This window comes from Mastigoproctus giganteus, chromosome 4 (assembly GCF_048544385.1).
Source record: "Mastigoproctus giganteus isolate SK-2022 chromosome 4, ASM4854438v1, whole genome shotgun sequence".
NCBI lineage: Eukaryota > Metazoa > Arthropoda > Arachnida > Uropygi > Thelyphonidae > Mastigoproctus > Mastigoproctus giganteus.
Window position 1 is genome coordinate 58639559 of NC_143578.1, and position 22856 is coordinate 58662414.

The 22856-nt window shown below is 37.8% G+C and overlaps 1 protein-coding gene across 1 annotated transcript in view; it reads right to left on the bottom strand.

Annotated features, from left to right (window-relative positions):
• Positions 1 to 22856, bottom strand: part of Wnt2 (Wnt oncogene analog 2) — a 133995-nt gene that overhangs the window by 53213 nt on the left and 57926 nt on the right. Inside the window, exon 2 of the mRNA XM_090371564.1 lies at positions 2664 to 2890. Within this exon, the coding sequence (XP_090227690.1) occupies positions 2664 to 2886 (223 nt within the window). The 5' untranslated portion in view covers positions 2887 to 2890. The remainder of the gene's footprint in view (positions 1 to 2663; positions 2891 to 22856) is intronic.

The following is a 22856-nucleotide window of genomic DNA, read 5'->3' on the forward strand; positions in this document are numbered from 1 at the left end:
GTTTCTTTTTTCTTTTTATCTACTTGGCGGTCTTTGCTATCTCGATGTACAGAGTTAGTTAAAAGGTGGGGGAGATGAGGGGGGAATGGTTTTGTCTTGTTTTGTAAGCAACTTACGTCTCTGTTTGAAAGGCTATCGACACCATCTGTACAGTTGTCGAACGCAGCTCACTTAACTGAGTGATAGGGGCCACCTACTAGGTGACGAAAGTATCTACCACGGTGGGCGAACCAACCCACCTGGATCATTTCTGACACTGTCGTTAATCGGTTGCGGAGACATGGGACCACCTGCAGGAACGGGGTCAGCGGTTTAAAGTTGGCATAATGTGTTAATATATACTAACTTTAACTTCTTGTTTTTTAGAATGTCTTTTAAATCGCCTCATTCCGATGTCAAAGATGATTTGCTCGTAATGTAAAATTTGAAAGGTTATTCCAGGAAATAACAAATTCTAAATCGAAGGTTAACGATGAACTGCAAAATATCTACATTAATAGCGATCGATTCCTCCTAAGTAACGCATGAATAGCATCACTGTCGGGTGGAACTTCATTGGGCTATTTCCACACCGTGATCGAGTTAATCATTCCCGGACAAGGGTTGAAGATTTTCCTCTAATGGAAACTCGATTTCCGTATTTTAAAATTGTTTTGAAATAAAAAAAAAAAAAAAAAAATTAAGTTTACATTTTTTTTTCAAGGTTATTAATATATAAAAGTTGTTACCTGTTCGTTAGGCATTTATTATGTTTGAAAATTGCGTCTACTCTAATGGTCTGTTTTTGCCAGGTAAAATTCCTAATATTTCCGTCTACATACATCATGGAAAGCATCAATGAATTTCCGACCTGTATGTATATATATATCATCATCATGAACTTGGTCCGGCTTAGGTCTTTTAAGACCTGTTCTGTTATAGCTCTTGGCGGTGGTCTTGGTCTCGCCATCGTTGTCTTGGTCAGTCAACATCTCTCTTGCATGTAGGTTTGTAGTTAAAGGCTAATTTTGGAATCTGGTCTGGGTTCATTCTTTCTATGTGGCTGATCCATTTTTCTTGATACCGTTTTATGTCATTTACTATGTTATGTCATTTACTATGTTATCTACTTTTAATTTCTCGCGGATATCTAAATTTCTTTGGTGGTCTAGAATTGTAAAGCCTAATAATGGTCTTAAAAATCTCATTTGTGCTGCTTCTAGTTTGGGTACATCTTTCTTATTTATGACCGAAGTCTCACAGCTGTAGAAGAGGGCTGGTTTTGAAGTGATGTTGTGCAGTCGTAATTTTGTTTCAGTTGTCATTTGTTTTCTGAAGTGGCGTTTAATCGTTCCATTCATTTTATTATATTTTTGTAGTTTAGTGTGGATGTCTTTCCCTTCATTTGATATTAAATTTCTCAAATAGATGAAGTCAGATATTTGTTCTATTATTTTATCATCAATAACAATTTTGACTCATGTTTTTTTCCGCATGCTCCCATTGATTTTGTTTTTGAGGTGGAGATTTTCATCTCGTACTTTTTACCTATTTTATTAAGTTCATTTGCTACTATCTGTAGTTCATCTTCGGATTTTGAAATTATAACTTGATCATCAGCATATAATATAGTTTGGATTTTATTCCTGTTGTTCAGCTGTATTCCGTTGTTAATTGTTTGTTTCCATTCGTTAAGAATTTTATTGATGTAGATATTAAATAAATTTGGTGATAGTCCACATCCTTGTTTCACTCCTTTATTGGTGTTAATTGGGTCTGATAGTTGGCCATTAGAATATTTTATACAGCCTTTTTATATAGGCTTTGGATCGCTTTCCGGAGTTGGGTTGGGATATTTTCTTCACTTAGAATCTACCGAAGTTTTTTTCCGGTTTACATTGTCATATGCTTTTTCATAATCAATAAAGAGCAGAAATGTTGGTAGATTGAATTATCTTCTTTTCTCCAAAATTTGTTGTCGTGAGAAAATGGCATCGATTGTGCTTCTCCCTTTTCTGAACCCACATTGTTCTTCTTCTAAGAATTGTTCACTGTATTTATTAAGTATATTCTTTAGTATATTAGAGTGTATATATATATATATATATATATATATATATATGTGTGTGTGCGTGTGTGAGAGAGAATTAGTTGTTTGTTCAGGGATTATAGGCTAAAGATATGCTTGTTCGATCTTAGTCAAAAGATATGAATTATTCACCTCGCGTACTTAATATTTTTGAGATGGGCATTTTTGGTAGTTATAATTGACAAAGGACGTATATAATGAGGAATTCCTGTTTATTTTAGCAACCTGAATAGCACTATATTGCCCAAGATCTAAACACCCATGTCATAACTGCGTTTTCAAAATATCACATTTGGTTTTTCGTTGCGAAGTATTTCTTAAAAACTCCTTATTAATTGAAATGCAGTATTTGATGCGAAACATGCAACCCTCAGTGATAGAAATATTAGGCATAAATAGTTTCATTTTCTCGTAAGTAAACTGCTCTCATCGTGTTGGTAAATCATAATATGGATAGCACTGAAATGTCTTGATCATGCATCTTATGAGTGAGATTCTCATTAGGATGTGAAATAATGGGATCTGGAAAGAATTTATGCATTCACTTATCTTATGTAGCAGTCAAGTCAGCAGTAACAAAATAAATAAAATTTACCGACTATTATGACGTGCCCAAATACTGCCTCGCTTCCGATTGCTGTGCAATTCCACCGTCGGTGCCTAAATTGTCGTTGGCATTCTGTAATTCCCATGCGAGCTCCATCTCCAATTGCCACCACTGCATCTGGACGTTCCTGGCACATGTTTTGTTGAGCTGGCGTGAGACCTGGAATCTTGCTACATATGACACTGGCTGTGAAGGCTACAACGGAAGACATGGCTCTAGAAGAAGAAAAGCTGGTGTTTAAAAATAATTTTTATACTATTATCCGAATCAAAAATATTTTATTATATTTTTGATTCAGATAATATATTCAAAAATATGTTAGTATCTGAATTTCAAAATGCTGTCTAATAAAAATTGATTTTGACAGATTAGAATGATACAAAAAAATAGATGAAAACAATCAGCAAGTAATTATCGTAATTACAACAAAATATTATGAAAATGTTATTCATATCATAGGTACATATAAGTGTAAGCTAACATTGAGTAGTACGTTGAATCAATGAGTAACACCTTAAAATGGCTGAGCTCTCTGAATACTGTATAGTGTACTTCGCTTAAAGTAAAAATGCACTAATTTATAGAAATGAAATTACAGCTAATTTTTAATATAAGTTTTTTAATTGTAAAAAACTTATTAAAGTTACGTACTGCTCATCTCGTTACATTTCATACACATTTTTCTTACACATTTCATCTTGTTACATACGATAATGGAACGTGTATGAAGGCATGTTCGATTATCAATGTATTTCAGGGGTTGAAGACTTCTGCACAATACTCAAGAAGTGTTAATTATAACTTTGCCAATGGCTTATCGACGCGAGTTTTGGCAGAAAAGTGCCTAAGAATATTCTAAACAAGTCTTAAAATTTTGAAAAAGATCGGAGATGTTGTTTCAATTTTATAACAGTGTTTCTCTAAGGAAGAGCTGGGGCTATTGAATATAAATTTAACCTGAAACCAGCCCAAGGACCGACAAAGCATGCACTGAAAATTTAGTGCCGATCTGACTTTTTGTTCTCGAGTAATGCCCAGAACGTACTTTAATTTATATATATATATATAGATTTCTGTAGGTGGATTCGTGTGGAGGGAGGGGAGATGCTATCAGAATTGGGCCTAAAACCTCCCCGGGAACCAACAAAGATCAGCTGATAATTTGGTGTCGATCTGACATTCTCGAGGAATGCCCAAAACATATTTTCATTTACACGGCGTAAAGTGGGGAGGGAAGATATGGTTATAATTTTGGCGATTGTGCTTACAGGAACGCCAATTACAACAAATGGTTACAACTGATTATTTTTTAAAAAAGGTTTCAACTCATCTCTCTCCCACAGAGAACGGTTATTTAAATTTTTTTTACATTATATGTTGACATCGTTTGTAAAAATTTACATGTTCAAAAAGTCTTTCTTTGCAGAAAACTATACATAACAAACAAGATTTAACACTGGCCTGCTACGGTTTTGTTTTTGCATTTATAGGTGTATTATAATAAACACTGTGTTGGATCCAAAATTTGATGTCTAGAGTCTGTCTGTTGTTAGTGGCTTTTCATACCTCATAAGATCAGCAGAACTTAATGTTAATGTCAAATCATACAATGCTGTGGTGATTTGGCATTAACATTTATGTTTATGAATTATGAATGCTTATCTTGTGAGATATAAAACGCCACCAACAAGGGATAGACAGGGTCAGGGACATATTTTTCACAACTTAGCAGATGTAAAAACCCTGCCCTCTCATTGTTATTTTACACCAGACCACCTGATGTTCATTTGTGCCCTCACAATTTCAAAAGAATAAACAACCCGACTAACATCCAAGCAGCTTCACGACAACACAAACTAACCTAGTCCATCAAATTTCTGAAGCCACAATGCTATGTTTTACTTCACTACCTATGACTGGATCAGCCTAAAAATATGACTATAGATGAAGAAACCATGGTCTTCTCTCTCAACAGTTTAATCTTATTGCTATAGTCAGAGCATGAAAAGAAAAATTTCTGATTAGAGCTGAAGCTGGTTCAACCAAGACAAAGATGACCTTTATAAGAAAGCAAAATTCATACAGAAGGTGGCTGAAGTCAAGCACCTTAGCCATCCAGGAAACCTACAGGAGGATTGTGCTCCACTACCTTAAAGTAAAGAAAGCAGTGCACTACCATCTAATAGTTTTCGAATAAAACAGTCAAGGAGAATACTTGTGCGATGAGCCCGCAACTTTGATATGGAGAAAGAGTCTTTAGAAATTGAGCTATCAAAGATAAACAGACACCACTGACCATGAGATTCCAGTTAGAAGGGGACCAAAGCCTATCACAGGCCATGAATGAAATTATTCCTGCTATGAAGCAGTAATTTAAGCCGTTATCACCTTACCATATAAGTTTACGATGAGCGTACAGCTATTCGTTATTTAGCGGTCAAAATATGGACTTTTAATATGAAGCATATTGAAAGTTATCGACAGATTTCCGCCCTATATCCATTGGATGCGGTGCTGAAAATCTTTGAAAGATACTACTCCCTGCAAGAGTCGACCACTGCTTCAGCAACAGATTATCACATCGCCACGCATTATTGTAGTAATGACCTATCATAATAAACCTCCTTAATGCTCTATTTCAGATTCAATATGTCATCAGCAACAGCTCTCAAATGGGCATCATCTTCTTTAACATAAAATCGGCTTTCGACAACGTACCAATTCAAACCCTGTTTCATATATTAAAAAAATATTTCAGGGTAACTGACTCATTAATCTTCACCTTTTGCATCCTGCTTAAGGAAATTATACTTATGGTATTACATGGCCACTACCAGATTACGACTGCAGTAACAAGGGATATACAACAAAGAGGGGGTGTTATTTACTGCTCTCTTTGCACTCGTCCTAGAACCATTTCTGATAAATTTATTTACATATACAGATTTCTCATACGCAAGGGCACACAGACCCTAAATAAAGGTGAGAACGCTAGTAGTTACAGAAAATACAAAACTAGAATTAAAATATATACAAAATTTACATTAAGAAAACAGAGTAAGGAGCAAATTCTTATAAATAGATGGATTAAGAGTAAAATCAATATTGTAATTATTCAATACCTGAAGGAAACGAAACAGAGGACTACCAAGTAAGTGATGAGTAGCCTTAGCATTAATAGAGGCATATGATGCAAGAAAGCAAGCTTATGTAGCATCAGCCAAAAAAAAAAAAAAAAAAAAAAAAAAAACACTACGATTTCACCCCTCCGTTCGTTCGAAATACCTGTCCAGCTGAGCCTTGAATTTATTTAGGCTATCAACTTCCACAACACGGGATGGAAGTCTGTTCCACCAACCAACTACCCGCTGGCTAAAGCCAAATTTCCGCACATCTAAACCACATCTGTCTTTCCTCAATTTGAATTTATGCCCTCTCAGGTGATTATTCTGAGCAAGAGGAAAAATCCCATCGGCATTGAGCATGCTCAAACCATTCAAGGCTTTATACACCTCTATCAGATCACCTCGCCTGTGACTAGTCGCCAGACACTGTAATTTGCAAAACTTAAGCTCTTTCTTCGTAAGAGCAACCCTTTGTTCAATTCACTAATCTTGTTGCCCTTCTCTGTACTCGTTCCAGCAGCACTACATCCTTCTTGATATGAGGCCTCCAGACCTGTATACACAGTACTCAAGGTGTGGCCTGACCATTGCATTATACAAGGGAATAATCACCTCCTTATCCTTGCTAGAAAAATTCCTTTATATCATTGAAAAGACACCATGAGCTACTCTTGCAGCCCGTCTGCACTGCTCAGAGAACTTCATATCTGCCTGCACAATTACCCCCAGGTCCTTTTCATTCTCTACCACTGTCAGTGTAGTACCACAGAGTTGATACGTTGCTCTGGGGTTACTGTTTCCCATATGTAGTACTTTACATTTGTCAATGTTAAACTTCATTTGCCACCTCTCAGCCTATCTGCTCAACCTTTCCATATCCTGTTGCAGCAGCATAGCGTCAGTAGTGTCCTTAACAACCCGTCAACATTTGTATCGTCTGCAAACTGGGACATTAGGCTTGATATACCATCATCAATATCATTTATAAATACAGAAAACAACAATGGACCCAACACCGAGCCCTGAGAAACTCCACTAATAACATTAGTCCACGATGAGCAGTGTCCGTTGATTATCACTCTCTGTCTTCTCCCCCTCAACCATCCCTTTATCCATAGCAGCAATTTGCCTCCAATGCCACACTGCTCCAATTTGTGCAGCAGTCTTCCATGTGCAACAGTATCAAAAGCCTTTCTAAGATCCAAATATATAATATCAAAGTTATTCCCTGCATCCAGTTCTTTTGTGACTGCATCATAGTATCCAATCAAATTGGTCAGGCAAGACTTTCCCTTAACAAAACCATGCTGTGTCCGAACTATAACTGAAGTCTTGTCTAGATGATCGTGCAGTGCTTCTTTAACCAGTGCCTCCATTAATTTTCCTGGAACAGAAGTTAAACTCACAGGTCTATACTGTAATTACTTGTGTCAGCCTTTGATCCTCCTTTGTGAATTGGGGTCACATTTGCACATCTCCAGTCTATGGGTAGCTCCCCTGAGTCCAAATAAATTCTCATAATTATGGCTAAGGGTTCGCTTATTTCCTTTGCTGCCTTCTTTAATATAACTGGATAGATCCCATCCAACCCTGGTGCCTCTTTTATGGTTACCATCAACAATTTCTCCTCCACTTTCCTCTCAGTTATTACAAAATCATCTAGCTCGCTGCCAGAGTTTACTTCACCTCTGGCATTCCCCTTCCTGAATAACTCCTCATGTGTGGATGTAGATGGAAAATACTCGTTTAGTTTTTTAGCCACCTGAGCAGAATCCTCAGCTGTTGAACCATTAATATTCAGTGGACCAATCTGATTCATCCCTTTCCTTCTGGAGTTTGCATAGGTAAAGAACTCTTTTCTGTTTTTCTTTGCATCCTTTGCCAAGGATTTCTCATAACCTGCCTTTGCCTGCCTAATCTCCTTTGTGACTTGGTTACAGACCAGCTTATATCTATCATAGGCTTCCATGTCACCCATTAATTTATATGTATTCCATGCATTTTTCTTCTCTGCCATATGTCTCATTAGTGCATCTGACATCCGTTTAGGCCTAAACCTTGAACAATATTTCTTAGTTGGTATGTAAAGCCTAGTAGCTTCCAAGATAAGTTCTTTGAATGCTTCTCGTTTTGAATTTGCTGTTGGTAACATCATCAGTTGGTCCCACTGTATAGAATTTAAATACTGTCTGAGACCATCGTAGTCGCCTTTACGAAAGCAAAAACCCTTCCCTTTACCCCTAATGGTAGTTACCTCTTTGAGTAAATCCCACTTCAGCACACTGTGATCACTGCCACCTAGTGGTTGCTTTATCTGCAGATTCTTAATACCTGAAGAATCATTACTGATAATCAGATCAAGAGTATTATTCCCTCTAGTTGCCTCCCGAACATGCTGATGTAGAAAACAATCATCCAATAAATCCACAAAAGCCTTGCTAATGTATGAGGGACAGACAGTGTGAAATTAATTTAATAACGAGAATTCAAACGGAGTATAGCGAAAGGTATAAAGTTTATAAACTTCAGCTCTTACTCCGACGAGTTGGAGTTGTGTGCTGCCTCTGCTGATCCGAAAAACAGAAGAAATAAATCAAAATACCGCAGCACAACAAATTATTTATAGATGATGTAGGGCTACAAATGAATCAGGCAAAATCCTTCTGAATTTCCAAAAAAAAAAAAATCTAGTACAAAGGCATCACAAAGAAGATTAAACAACGATATTCATACCCTGATAAATGGCAACAAAATTAAAAAGGTTTCATGCCATGCAGATTTTGGTTTTACTTGGGATGAAAACGTTACATTTCGGGAGCATTTCACCCATACCAAAAAGAAAACCAATGCATCATGCCGGACAATCTGCGAAGAGCTTAGTGAATGCCAAAACGCATCACAGATTTGTAAACAAATTGAAAGGTGCTTCACACCCATCCCTTCATACGCCGTAGCCCAGTGGTCAGGAGCGAGAGTGCATAGCACGCGTTCCTTGAGTTGGACCGAGGTTCAAGCCCGTGACTACTAAATACGATAAATATTTGTATTGACGATTTATTGTAAACTCTACTGACTTGGTTGTCGTGCCGGAATATAAACAGAAAAATTTAAAATTTATTTAAAAATATGGTCGTCAGCCCCATCAAGTACAGTACTTCGAAAACATCTTGTCAATCCTGCCAAACTATTAACCAACAGAATGGATCTTCCCAAGATCGAAGACGGGAGGAATTTCTATGGCCCTTTTTTCACAATGTGGCTAAGTTAGTCGGTCTCAGGCGAGGGTAGTAGGTTTTTCCCCCAGACAATCGTGTTTTTCGTATAGCAAAGAGAAAATCGACCTCAGAATACGCTCAGTTTACAGACAATATACATGAAGCAATATGGCCTTAGTCGCTGATGCTCCTAAAATCCAATAGCAACAACAACAGCAGGTCGACACTTATCATATTGTATACCTCAGAAACACGACGGCCGAATATTTCAGCACTCGACCAATTGACCCCGGCATACCAATCGATGACAAGAAATGCACGAAGCAAATCTTGGAAGACTTGCATCGTAGCATCGATCTGCTGGAGTCTTGGCTAACACTTCACTCCATTTCATCTACAAGTTCATGCTGTTCTAAAGACGAAGATAATCCTGAACTGTTTTAATAGAACACTTAAGGAAACAAACTTCCAGGTTCATGGACTGTTTAAGCTGATGTAAGCATTTGAAAGGGACACTAGAATTTTTTTTTTTTTTTTTGGTGGTCAACCTACTTTTAAACTTTCCAATAAAGGTTATATATTAATGTTAATTTTTTATTATGTTAAATTCAATTATTTCCTTGTTAATACAGTCTTGTGGAAATTAATATAAACAGAGAGATGTTTTTGAAAAAGACAATTTATTTCATAATTCAAGTAGATAAACCAAAGAAGTACACTTTTTTAACATTTGATATGATCTCCTTTGGCCTTTAATAACCATCTTTACTTGTTTTGGCTTGGAATCAATCAGATTTTTGCAAGTTTCGTTCGATTTTGGATCGTGGAACCAACTGTTATTTTATGTTAATTTTTTATTATGTTAAATTCAATTATTTTCTTGTAATACTTACCCTATCTGTTATACTTTTTTATGTACACCCTTCTCGCTATGTCGTTGTACAGGGGTAAAATGAATAATAACAATGCATGTGAGAATTATTAAAAATAACGTATTCGAATACTTATTATTATTAAAAATGAAATTTATAATGAAACTTATTTATTATTATTTTATTCTTTTTATTATTTTTTTTGATTTTCTCAAATTATAAACTGTTTAAGTTCATTAGCTGAGAAATTTCTTGAAAAGCCAGCTCAAGAGTACTTCCTGACCTCTTAGCCGAAAGCAAGTACCCCGTGCCTTAACGTGTAACTACCCTTCCCTGTCAGTCACAGGTCATTCTTCCCTACTGTCAACACCCTAGCCTTCCGGCGGATTAAACTTTCATTTCTAAGACGCCCATTGAGTGGCAGCAGGTTACAAGACCGGTAATTTAAGGATCACTATGAAGTATAGCACCGTAGGATACCAAGAGGGATGTAGTCATGCGCACTTGTTCTTCTTGATTTTGTGCGCTACCGCTCTTTTTTTTTCTTTTTCTTTTTTTTTTCAGACAGCTAAAACCTGCGTACAGAAATGGTTGTTAAGTAAAATTAGCGTTAAATATCGTATTTCATGATGTTCCCTTCTTTTTTAAGGGGTTTTGTTCCACGTTTCGCTTTTGTCGGTTTAGAAATTAAGTCGCTAATAAAAGTTCAGAAACTGCACACTCACATATGGAAGGTTTTAACATTCTGTTCAACTTGTTCCACGAACAAACTAAACTTCTGACCTGCTGGATACCAACGAACAGGATATAGCTGTCGAAGTTTAACTGTTGGACTGCATATTAATGAACAGGAGGTAACTACTGATGACCAGGGAAATTGAACATCAATATATATAGTATGATTTATGTCTACTTTAGAAAGGAATTTTCTTTCTTGTCTCTGAACACGGAATTGATTGCCTTAAGAAAAGTTGTTCATCTTCCTACATTTTTTTCATGCTAATGATGCAGAAATGCTGCTCTGCCTGATTGTAACAGGAGCCGCTTTAAGCTGTTAAAATAACAATTCTAATTGAAAACGCACAATTTAATTGAATTTCAATTTCATGTCAATTGTGTAAATAGATCTGCATAAATTTTGATGTTTCCAAAATTTATGGTGTTTCTGGGTGTACTTTTAGGGCTAATTCAAAAAATCCAAACGCGATAGGGATAGGTAATCAACTACTTTTTTTTTTTTTTTTTTTTTTGACGAAAAAGCAAGAATTGTTTCCTTAGACACACATTCATTTATACGCGATACGAAAATTACTTCCTTTGTGACTAACGTGTTCCCAGATGCATTTAGGGATGTGGAGAAATGAAAATCAGATAGCTATATAAACCTGAAGTGTTTCTTCCACATTCAGTTTTCTGGTGCAGTCATGCTATCTGCTTCTAACGTGATTTTAATATTCTGTGTCTTTGGAAATGGCAACTCGTGGTTGTGGGAACAATTCAAATGTATTTTGTTCCTTTTGCGGCAACTACATTGTGGCGAAACAAAGGCAGGATATAACATCATTTATGAAAATGTACGAGGGGGTATCAGAAAGTTAGTACCCTGACCTAGATAAAACATCAGTAGGAAGATGCCATTTTTAATATAAATTGTCTACATATTCAATAACTAACATGTGAAATGAAATTTCACATGTTAGTTAATTGAATTAGGTGATCGCACACCAACACCAGAGGTGGAGCCCGGAATCTAAGGAAGGACACTGTGGTTGATAAAGTGGAGTATCGAGCAGTGATCAAGTTCCTGCATTTGCAGGGCAAGAAAGCTCAGGAAATTTACGAAGAAATGAAAGCTGTGTATGGGCAGAATTTTCCATTCTGTGACACTGTAAAAAAGCTGAAACGGGAGTTCCATTGCGGTCGTACAAATGTCTTTGACGCACCAAGAGAAGGAAGGCCATCAACATCCACAGACAGTGAGAAGGTTGCAAAGGTTGAGCAGCTGGTTCTGAGTGACAGACGTGTGACAATTCATTTCATCGCAAAAGCAGTGGGAATTAGTTATGTGTCTGCTCACAGCATTTTACATGACCATCTGCACATGTCTAAGGTCTCCGCACGATAGGTTCCAAGATTGCTGACGCCTTTGCAGAGGCAATGTCGAATGCAATGTTCTCGCCAACTGTTGGATTTGTGTAATGCAGACGTTGAGAACTTTTTTGATCGATTGGTGACAAATGACGAATGCTGGGTGTACCAGTATGATCCGGAGACTAAAGATATGCCAGAGCACGTCTCAGGAAGTCATCAATGAAGTTAAATCGTTGTTTCAGTCAAAAAAAAGTGCCGACTTCTATGGTCAAGGCATTAAACAACTGATCCATAGGTGGGAGAAATGTGTTACTATACATGGAGAGTATATAGAAAAGGATTAAAGTTCCTGTGAAGTTTCACCTTTCTAGGTAAGGGTACGAACATTTTGATACCCTGCATATTTGATACCCTGCACAGGGTATATGCTGCATATTGTGGAATTAAATTAGGTGACCAAGGTAAATGTTGGCTCCCATAAAGAGTGTCATACTTGTGTGAAAGGCCTGCGATTATGGAAATATAAAAAAAAATCCAACACATTTGCTATTCCGTAACCACGGGATCATATTTAATGACTGCTACTTTTGTTTCGTAAATAAAAACTATCGAAGGAATTCACAACTTTGGAACACAGTTGTTTACACAAAGTGAACTCAATGATCTCATGAGAAATTTAAATCTGCCCAAAGGATCTGCAGAACTTTTAGGGGCAAGACTGAAATCCAAGAATCTGCTGTCCCAGAGAAGTCTTTAATTGGTAGAGACATCGTGAAAAAGAATTAACTCCCTATTTTTCCGAAGAATGCTCAATGATATATTGCAACAATATCCCTGCAGTTATGAACGTGTTTTGGAATTCCCCACCAACCAACGGAGTGGAGGCTATTTATTGACTCATTGAAACAAAGCCTCAAAGTAATTCTCTTTCATAATGAAAACAAGTATGTATCTATTCCTGTACATTTAAATGTACAGGAATTCAGCACATTTAAAAGAAAGCTGAAAATGTTAAGTTTTTTTTGTTTTAAATATTTAGAACAAGGTTCCTGGTTGGTTAGTTGTGTAGAGATCTTAAACTTACTGGTCTGCTTCTATGGCAGCAACTTCGTCACACAAAAGTACTTTGCTTCTTGGATAGTCGAATAAGAAGTGAACATTGGGAAAGGAAAGTGTGACCACTTTCTGACACCATGTTCAAAGAACATTAAAGACGAGCTATTAGTAGATCGAAACAAAGTACTGTTACCATCTCTATAATAAAGCTAAATTTAATGAAACAGTTTGTAAAAAGCTCTGAATAAAGAAGGAAATTGTTTCTAGTATGTTTTCACTAAATTGCTATCATCACTTATGAAAAAAACCAAAGCAGAAATTTTTGCTAGGCCTCAAATCTACATGTTGTTGCTAGACTCCATTTGAATAAACATCCAGATTGTGACCATCGTGAGTGACATGCTGTAGTAGTTCAGAAAAATAGGCTGCAATATCAATGTTAAGGTATACTTCTTGCACTCTTGCCTCAACTATTTCCCATAAAATTTAGGTAGTTTAAGTGAAGAACGGGGGAAAATTTTCCATTATGACATTTTTTTTTTTTTTTAAATTGTACTATACGGTCCCAGCGTGCTTTCCCAACAACCCCGCAATCTATTTACAACGTTGTACCACTAACAACGTTGATGTACAGTTATTTCAGATTCCTTGTAGAGAGTCCATTCGTTTTCAATGTAATGCCCATATCACAATGCAATACCATGAAGGTATCTGACACTATAAAGTCCTAACATAAGGTTGTGATGGTCTCCAAGGGTCCAGTTGACACTTGAAGGTCCACTATGAAGATTCAAAATGAGAAGTACAATCCAGGAAGTAAATGTCTAAACCAGGAATTGTGGTCACAGTGAAGAAGTAAACTTTCCTAAAACCTGAAGAGTCCCAACAGTACAGCAGTTAACAGTAGATAAGAACGTATCAATCAGTTTCTAAGTACAGTCCCTAGAACCACAATAACACCACAGCATCACATGCCATCCATCAAGGAAGTAACCACAATGCAATCCAACAGACTCATCCTGGTGGTCTAACCCTTCACTGGAGCCCCAATTTCTCCGATACAAGCCTGCCCGAAAAGGGTCAGCCGCTGTAGGTGTTATTGGTGGGACCGTGGGAGCCTACCCCGTGTTCACAGGGTTGTTGGTTGGTTTGGCGCATTGGCAACCGAGTCCATAATGAGCCAGTGTTCACAGGGTAGGCTCCCACCTATAATCAAAATTGTACGACTCATCCTACGTCCACCCTGTCTACCATAATAATTTTCGGTTCTAATGTAGCACGTCGTGGCCTTTTCAAGCCCTTTTTAACTCTATCATTCAGTATCTGGCCCATGCTCCTCCAACTGCAACAAGATCCTCCTCTTTCTGAATTGTTGGACTGCAAAATTTCGAAGTGCATAAAAATCTCCTATTGTACTAAGTAATAGTTGTTTACATCCAGGAGTAAGTGAGTAGAAATTAGTAGCTTCTTTGATTAATTGTCCTCTCAAGTCACAATACTCAACATATTCATAGAAAACATAGTTTTTCTTCTGGGAATCCACAAGGACATAATATATTGCTCTCAGTGATTTCAAATTCCCTTAACTTTTCCAAAACAAAAAAAAAAAGAACCATGTCCAATCAAAAGATAAGTTGCATGGAGATTGGGATCAAACCAGTTTGCCCACTATTTACTATCGAAAAAAAAATATATCGTTACCGCTCCTTTCACATAATTGCTCCAACGTTCTTGCCACCGTTTTACCAATTCTGTCCATAGAAGCTTCCTTTCCTCTTTGTAACTCGCATCACAATTTATTTCAATCTATTCCATTAAGACATAAAAGAAATGGGTAAAAAAAGGATACCAAGGAGGATGGAATGTCAGTATGATGTGCGATTACTGCTGGGTTCTAAAAACAGGAACAGCCACAGAAACAAACTGCTTGAGGAAATCAAAAAAGATTCAGTTTGCGGCTATCTATGCTTTTCAGGAGGGCAGCGTCCCTTTTATATCTGTTTTTACGTTTTTTTTATCTGTATTTTTTTATTTAAAAATAACATGTTTCTGTAACAGTACAAAATAAACAAAAGCACCTCCGCCAATATTTTTTTTATTATAATATAAAAAATTCTGTCACGATAGAGCAAATTTCAACTTTCGAAACATCCATTAAAAATGTAGTTCAGATTTATTATAAGCAGTAAAACATCAGAGAACCTTTTATGCAGACCGGTGTTTTTTATTCAATGGTTTATAAATTACTCGTTAACGGCATGGTTAGGCTCGTTTCTGAAAGGCGCCACGTTTATCCATACGCATATATTAGCTCCAGCTTGGCTGAATGAATTTTTTTATAATGAATAATTTATACTAACCTCTCTAATAAGCCTATTTTAAATATAGGCTTACTTTGGATTATATTTCTTTCTATAAACTGGAAAAAAAACAAAAAAAAAAAAACACTAGTCTATGGGATGAAACCTTCCCTGTTTGACAGTTCATATTTCTATTCTTGTTGCCACTGTATGTACTGGTCGTATCCATGCATTCTGCTCTTGCGTTTATCTCTACTTCTCATTGTCATATCGAGAATCCGGAATATGCTACCGTCCCGTGGCTAACAAGGGGGAGGATGCTTAAGATACCACCCACAAAGGGCCAATGCTGCATAGTGACATGCAGTTTTTCTTCCTTAAACAGCCACGAAAAATAAATCACAATTCCTGGACAGCTTGTTTCGAAATATGGTTCCCAGCAGTTCACTACCACTCCCCCCTTATCACCGGGCTGACTAATTGTTTCCAAGGGCAACCATTTTCTTGGCCTATCACGCCCACCTTGTTTTAAAGCATGATAAGACTGTAATATCAACCGTTCGTGCGTGAAGACGTTGCCGCCCAGTCTTTATATTTGATTATTGGGCACCTTTAACCTACTTTTCTTGAGAACCTACTGTGTTCGATACTGAAGGAACTGGACCAAACATACTTTTTTTTTTTATTGTTTTGATCGATACTCTGAAATGATTGGAAATGGTTACCCTTGAACAGTTTACTGTATTGTAAGTGGACAAAGCTTTTACTACTATTAAAGGGCGAAAACAAAAAAAAGTTTCTGAGAATTTACAGTGCTGTATATTAAGGTACAGTACCGGAATTTCAGAACTTTTCGTTGTGTTTTATTATTTTTTTTTTTCGTTTGACGAAAAGTTTCTGATATGATATTAGTATCATGGTTCATGTATGTAGCTGTTGTAACAAAATATTATCATAATTGAAATATATCATAGACTGGATAGATATCCGACATTGAGATTTATGACATGTTTAAAGAATAAAGTGGTAAAGTTCTTTGGTCTGTGATTTATTTGTCTTATCAGAATTTTAAAAACGATGAGAAAAAACCTCAAATCAGATGGTTCATTAATCTCAGAGCGGAACATGGAAAATTTGTCCTTGACTAATAGAATATTGCATATTTTTGCTCTCTTTCCAGATATATATCGCCTCTTTGTTTCATGATTGAATCATTGCTACCTTGGGTAATCCAAACTTGGCGTATTTTTTACGTGAAATTAAACCAAGGTAAAATGTTCAACACGTTTTTCATGTCGTCAGGCTACTTTTTTCCTTTTAATTAAAAAAAAAAAACTATCCAGAAAGTAAATAAGTCTCTTCCATCTCCTCTGAAATTATATTCCCATTAATGTTTTTCTGTAAAGATGTACAATTTCTTAACGTATCACAGAACTTAAACAAATGTGAATTATCTCCCGTGAAATCCTCAAAATGAATTATGTGGATATTAGTATCAGGGTATAAAAACCAAACTTACTGCTATTTTTTTCCCCTAGGTAGGTTTGACCACCCTGAAGATAAACATGGTTTTCAGTATCCCTTAATCCCTACCTCGCCTCTTGGTCTGCTCGAAGGCACACGGGATAGCGGATCATGGTGAACCAACCCTCTAATTTGCAGGCCAAGCGTAATTAGTTGCTGTACGAAACTACATAACCCTCCCAATTGGTCTTCGCGGGTTTCTTCGTGACCCGGGTCGAGCGGCGTTTGTTAACTGATAGGTAGCCGAAGATAATGACGAATTCCGTCATTGAAAAGTTTCAATAAAGAAGTAGTTTTTTGACCGTTTTATCGTCCACCTTGATGTAGATGTCATGTTTCGGAAAGCTAAAGTTCATGAATGTGAGAACAAAAGACCCTGATACTTTTAACAGCTCGTGCTCTAGAAGTGAATATTCGTGCCAAGAAGTTAATGAAAATCTCAGCTTCTCACTTTTCTTTTTCCTGCCGTTAGGCTTTTACTTCAGACAGAACCAAACCCACCCAAATAAGGATGTACGTTACCACAATGGTGGTTCGCTGCCATTGAAAGTTAAGCTTCGGGCCTACACATGAACGTTCTGTTTTTATGATCTTTAGCAAGGCCAAAAATCCGAAATGACCAAAAATTAATCTCTTATAGCTTAAAATGAGAAAGTGAAATGCATGCTGATATTTTTCTGTTCATAAATAACTTAATACTTTTTATAATACTGAAATATCATCGAAAATAAGTAAATTGTTTGGGACACGTGGTCAGAGGAGTTTACAGCATTACTATATTTTCATGGTATCATGTGGATTCGAACCCGTGGCGTGGATAATTCTGAACCTTAGCAAATAAGTAAAACTTATGGAAACAGTGATGCTTGAAACACTAACTTCAGACTATTTTTTATTATTTTGTAATTAAAAAATCGTATGACGACTGTAAAATGTACTGCGGTCTTAAGATCATTTCAAAAGATAATTATATAACAGAATTAGAAATTAGAAATTAATTGTTTTAGTTTGTTCAGAAAAAAATGATAATAAGCAGGACTTCTTGAACGTGTTGTGGACCCAATGGATTGACTCTGCGAGATACATTTGGTCCACGGGCCTCGCTATGCGCATCTGTGGAGTAAAGGTTTCTGAACCACTGCTTGGGGAATGCTAGTTGAGGCGTAAATTTGGCCATGTCGCCAATGGGCTACTACCCGTGCACATCTACATCTCTGTGCAAGCTGGAATGCCTAGGTACACAGGGTTGTTCAAAAAGTAATGGCAAATGCGGGGATTACAAAAAAACCAGCTTTAGTTACAAGGTTTTGATGGTGCCATTCCTCGTAAAATAATCTCTGATCTGCTTTACTACTGGATTTGAGATAGTTGTACAGCAGGGCGGCATATAAAACCTTCAGTAGTCTAGTTTTTTTGAAGAATGGTGAGGGAGCGACGCCTGTTGTTCGCAGCATGCCCTGCATTGTCTGAAAGCGTTGACCTCTGAGTGGTCCCTTATCTTGTGGAACAGATCAGTCACAGGTTTGTTTTGTTTGTTATTTGGTTTTTAGGAGCATTAGCAACTAAGGCCATATTGCTCCGGGATATGCGGTGGTCATTCCCTGACCTTTCCGCATCCTTCGTATTTGGTGGTGACGGGCTCGAACCCCGGTCTAATCAAGAAGCGTGTGCTACGCACTGCTGCTCCTTCCCACCTGGCTACGGAGGCGCCTTCAGTCACAGGGCTCATGCCCAGATAAAAGAGGGTATAAAGTAAATAAATAAATAAATATAATCTTTATTGTGTACAAAGAATGTATACAATTTACCCTTCACGGCAGGAATGCCAGGGGCTTCACATTGGCTGGTGTACAAAGGCCTTGAGGACGGGGCCCACATCGAGGTTCGGGTTCATCCCCCAGGGCCAGTAATATAATACGTTTCAGTTAAATTATTCACAATATTCATAAGAATGTTATACAGTATTTTTGACATTATATACAATATTATACAGATATCCTATTTAAATTTATTATATTGCGACATTACTGTGCAGTTTGCCTGGATGAGAGTAGGTCATCAAGAATCTCCCTCCGGTATTTGCGGTCCTTGACAAATTTGTAGAGGTCGCCTTCGATTGCTTGGACTGTGATAAGCATCTGCTTGGGGAGAAAGCGGTCGCTAAGGGCTAGTCTGTTATGGTTGGATATAAGTGTTGGAGATGATCTCAGTCCGGGTTGAGGGATCCTCCAGCTGCACAGTTCCCATATGCTTGGCTCTGAGATTATTCCAGTGGTCATTTTGACAGTTAGGGTGAGGCGTCTTTCCATTATAAGGTTTGGCAGTCGTGCAAAGTTCAGTGCGGTTGCCATCGCAGTTGTTCTTTGCTGGGGTGGACGATGATGTTTATGTGTGACCCAACGAAGGAGCCAGTATTCGGAGGAGTACACACGCTTGATATTCGTGAGGGCTGCAGATGCCCATATTTCTGAGGCGTATAACACGACGGAGTATACAGAGGTGTATACGTACCGCCGAGTCACATCCAGATCCTTAACGTGAAGTAGTTGTTGTTTGGTAATCCACCGCATTTTGGAGAATTTTGTTATGAGCTTGTCAATGTGGGGCTTGAAGGTCAGTTTGCAATCGAAAACTACTCCCAAGTCTGTATGTGTATTTACCACTGGAAGGAGAATGCCATTTAGAGAAACTTGGACTTCAGTGGGTTGGTGCTTCAACGAAAAGACAATTTGGGCTGATTTTGCAGGATTAATAAGTAGTCCAAATTGATGGAGATAGGATTCTAAATCGTGTAGCTTTCGATTGATCTTTTCAGTAATTTTTGAGATATGTTCCCCCGGGTTAATCTGGGTGTGTAACTTAATATCGTCAGCATAGCAAATTATATCTTCTCTCTCTTGAACAAACGGAATAATGACTGCAGTAAATAATGCTCCGGAGAGGACTCCGCCTTGGGGAACTCCTGCAGTGATTTTTCTTGAGATTATCTCTTGTTCTGCTGTAAGAACAATGATTCTATCTGATAGCAGGGTTGTTATAAACCACAACAAGTCACCTTTTATATGGAAGTAATTTTCTAGGAGGTGAACGAGTGAGGGAATGTTGATTGAGTCGAAGGCGGCTTCCAGGTCGACATACGTAACGGCAAGTTCTGCTTTGGCTTCTAGTGCACTGAGAATGGTGCTGGTTATGGAAGTTAAATTGGTGACTGTGGATCTTCCGGGAATGGCATAGTGAATTTGTGGGGGTTTGTGAGGCATGATTTGATTTGTGATGGTTGAAAGTAATGCCTTCTCCATAAGTTTCAAGAGGCTGGAAGAGCGAGAGATTGGCCTGAACTGTTTAATGAGGGATGCAGATTGGCATTTAGGATGTGGTCTCACAGCATATCTGTTCCAGAGAGGGGGGAAGTAGTGCTGCGTTAAGATACGGTTAAAAATTGAGAGTAGTGGATCGATGATAAACGTGCTGAGACACTTGATCATGAATTGTGGCACGAGGTCAGGGCCTGCGGTTGCGGTGGGTGGCAATCCATTTATAGCAGTTATAAGCTGCTTCCTGGTGATGCTAACGGTGGCGAGAATATCCGTAGGGATGTTGTTGACAGGTAAGTTGGCTGGATATGTCGGGGCCACCTTGTTCGAGAACCGTGCAATGTGGTCCATCCACAGTTCAAGATCCAGTGTTTTAGGGATTCCTGTATGCCGAGAGTCGTAAAATGGTTTGCCTTTTTGTAGGGTTGCTTTTAGATGCTCTTTGATTGCAGATGATTTCTGGCGGTTGAACACTGCCCTTGCTCTGGAGAAGGCAATCCGATCTTGTACAGCGCCTGACTCTTTCCATTTTCCAAAGTAGTATAGGATATTATGTAGGGTGGCTCCGGAACGCTAGTTCAATTCTGCACAGATTCTTAAGTTTCCCCATTGCCACCACTGCAATAACCCTTCACAGCGCCAGCCATACTGTCATGTAAAAATGATTGGCGGTCTTCAGGAAATGGCAGAGATTTCGTTGTAGGAGTAAATGATTCTGCAGCAGGGGTGTCAAACTGGCGGCCCGCGACGGTTTTTTTTTTTTTTTTCGGCCCGCGCCGCCTCCATGGAAAATAATGACGTTTCTATCGCTTTCCACTACTCTCTACTGCTGCGCAGATGTGAGAAACCGCAGGTGGCGCCTGACCTTAACACTATGCTGTCTACTGCTTTATGTGATCGCGCAATTTCCAAAAATTTCCATTGCCTATTTAAGCGATCGTTTCACGCGGTGACAGTTAGTTTTCTGTGGCTTTCATACTGTTCGAGTCGGTTACATCGTAATGCGACTGAGCTAATATTTGTGTTGCCGTTTCTGTTTAATAAAGTTAGTAAGCAAACAGTTTTGTGTTATGACTTTTATATACACATGATTCCGACGTGATGTCGCTTTCCAACCCAACCAGAAAAAGAAAGGTTTATTATTATCAATTTATTTCTCTTAGGAGACACACGGTTACAGCCACTGCCCAAGGGGTGATGATACATATTCAATTATGCTACAAAATGTAATACAATTTTAAAATACATGAAATACTTGTTATATGATTTATAAGTACACTTATCTGGAATATAAAATGCTTGAGTTATTAAATTAATATAAACTGGTGAAAACTTAATATTGTTACATTTTAAGCATACCTTCTGCTTTAACACACAGAAGTGGGAGATTCACCATACTGTATTTACATAAACACAATTTACAGCAGAACAGCGTACAACGTGAGGCAACAGATATGACAGTAATACAATGTAATACAAAATAAAAACTTGAGAGTTCATTTTACTGTTTCCACAGTCCATTTCTTCTGTGGAAGTAGAGATGAGGGAAGTACAATATTAAACGACATTATGATACAATTCACAAAGAAAATTTTCCCGCTTCGAGGGTAAATTAAGAGAAGAAAAACTAAAGGATATGAAGAAGGCAGCAAAATGTAATTACAAAAATTAACGAAAGCAGTGAATCAGTAGTGAAAGCCAGTTATGAAATCGCTATATTTACTGGCAAAACATTCCAAATATTTCAGTGACGGCTCCGTGGTTGAGGAATTCATGATAAAAGCGGCTGAAAACGTCTGTCACGGAAATGTGATGAAAGTGTTCCAAGAAATTTCGTTGCCAAGAAACACAGTGGCTGAAAGGATAGCTGAGATTGCAGGAAGCAACCACAACGCTTCAATGTTTTTCAATTGCATTTGAGGAAAGTTACGATATTCAAGACGTGGCACAAATTGCGCTGTTTCTTCGAGTCTGCGATGACAAATTGAAAATAACTGAAGAGTTTTTTGAAATGATTCCCATCCATGGAACTACTACTGGGGAAGAATTTGTGACTCCGTATGGAGCATTCTGGAGAAATACAAGCTTCCTCTCAAGAGACTCGTGGCTGTGACTACCTATGGCGCTCCAGTGATAATAGGCAAAGTCAAAGGATTTGTATCAACACCAGAAGCAAAACTGAAGGACGAGTATCCGGACAAACAAAAACTGCAATCTTTCCACTGCATTATTCATCAGCAGGTTCTGTGTTCGAAAATACTGAAAATGGACTATGTGGCCAAAACTGTGAACTTCATCCGGTCCAGAGGACTGAATCACCGCCAGTTTGCTCTCCTCCTTAAGGACTTGGAAAGTAAATTTGAAGGGCTGCCGTGTACACAGAGGCTCGTTGGTTGTCTTGCCACAACGTACTAAACAGGTTTTTTTTTTTTTTTTTTTCACTTTTGGAAGAAATAATGCTGTTCCTAGAATTTGAAAGGTCAGGGTGTATCCGAAAGATCAGTTGATAACAAACATGCACGATGCAGTGGCTAGTTTTCAAAAAAAGTTGATTGTGTGGCAAAATTAATTAAAAGAGCGTACGCTCGCTTACTTTTCTAGGTGTGAACAGTTGAAAAAATCAGTGAAAAAATCTTTGAAAAGTTATACCTTTTCAAAATATTGTGACAGAATAGAAAAGATTA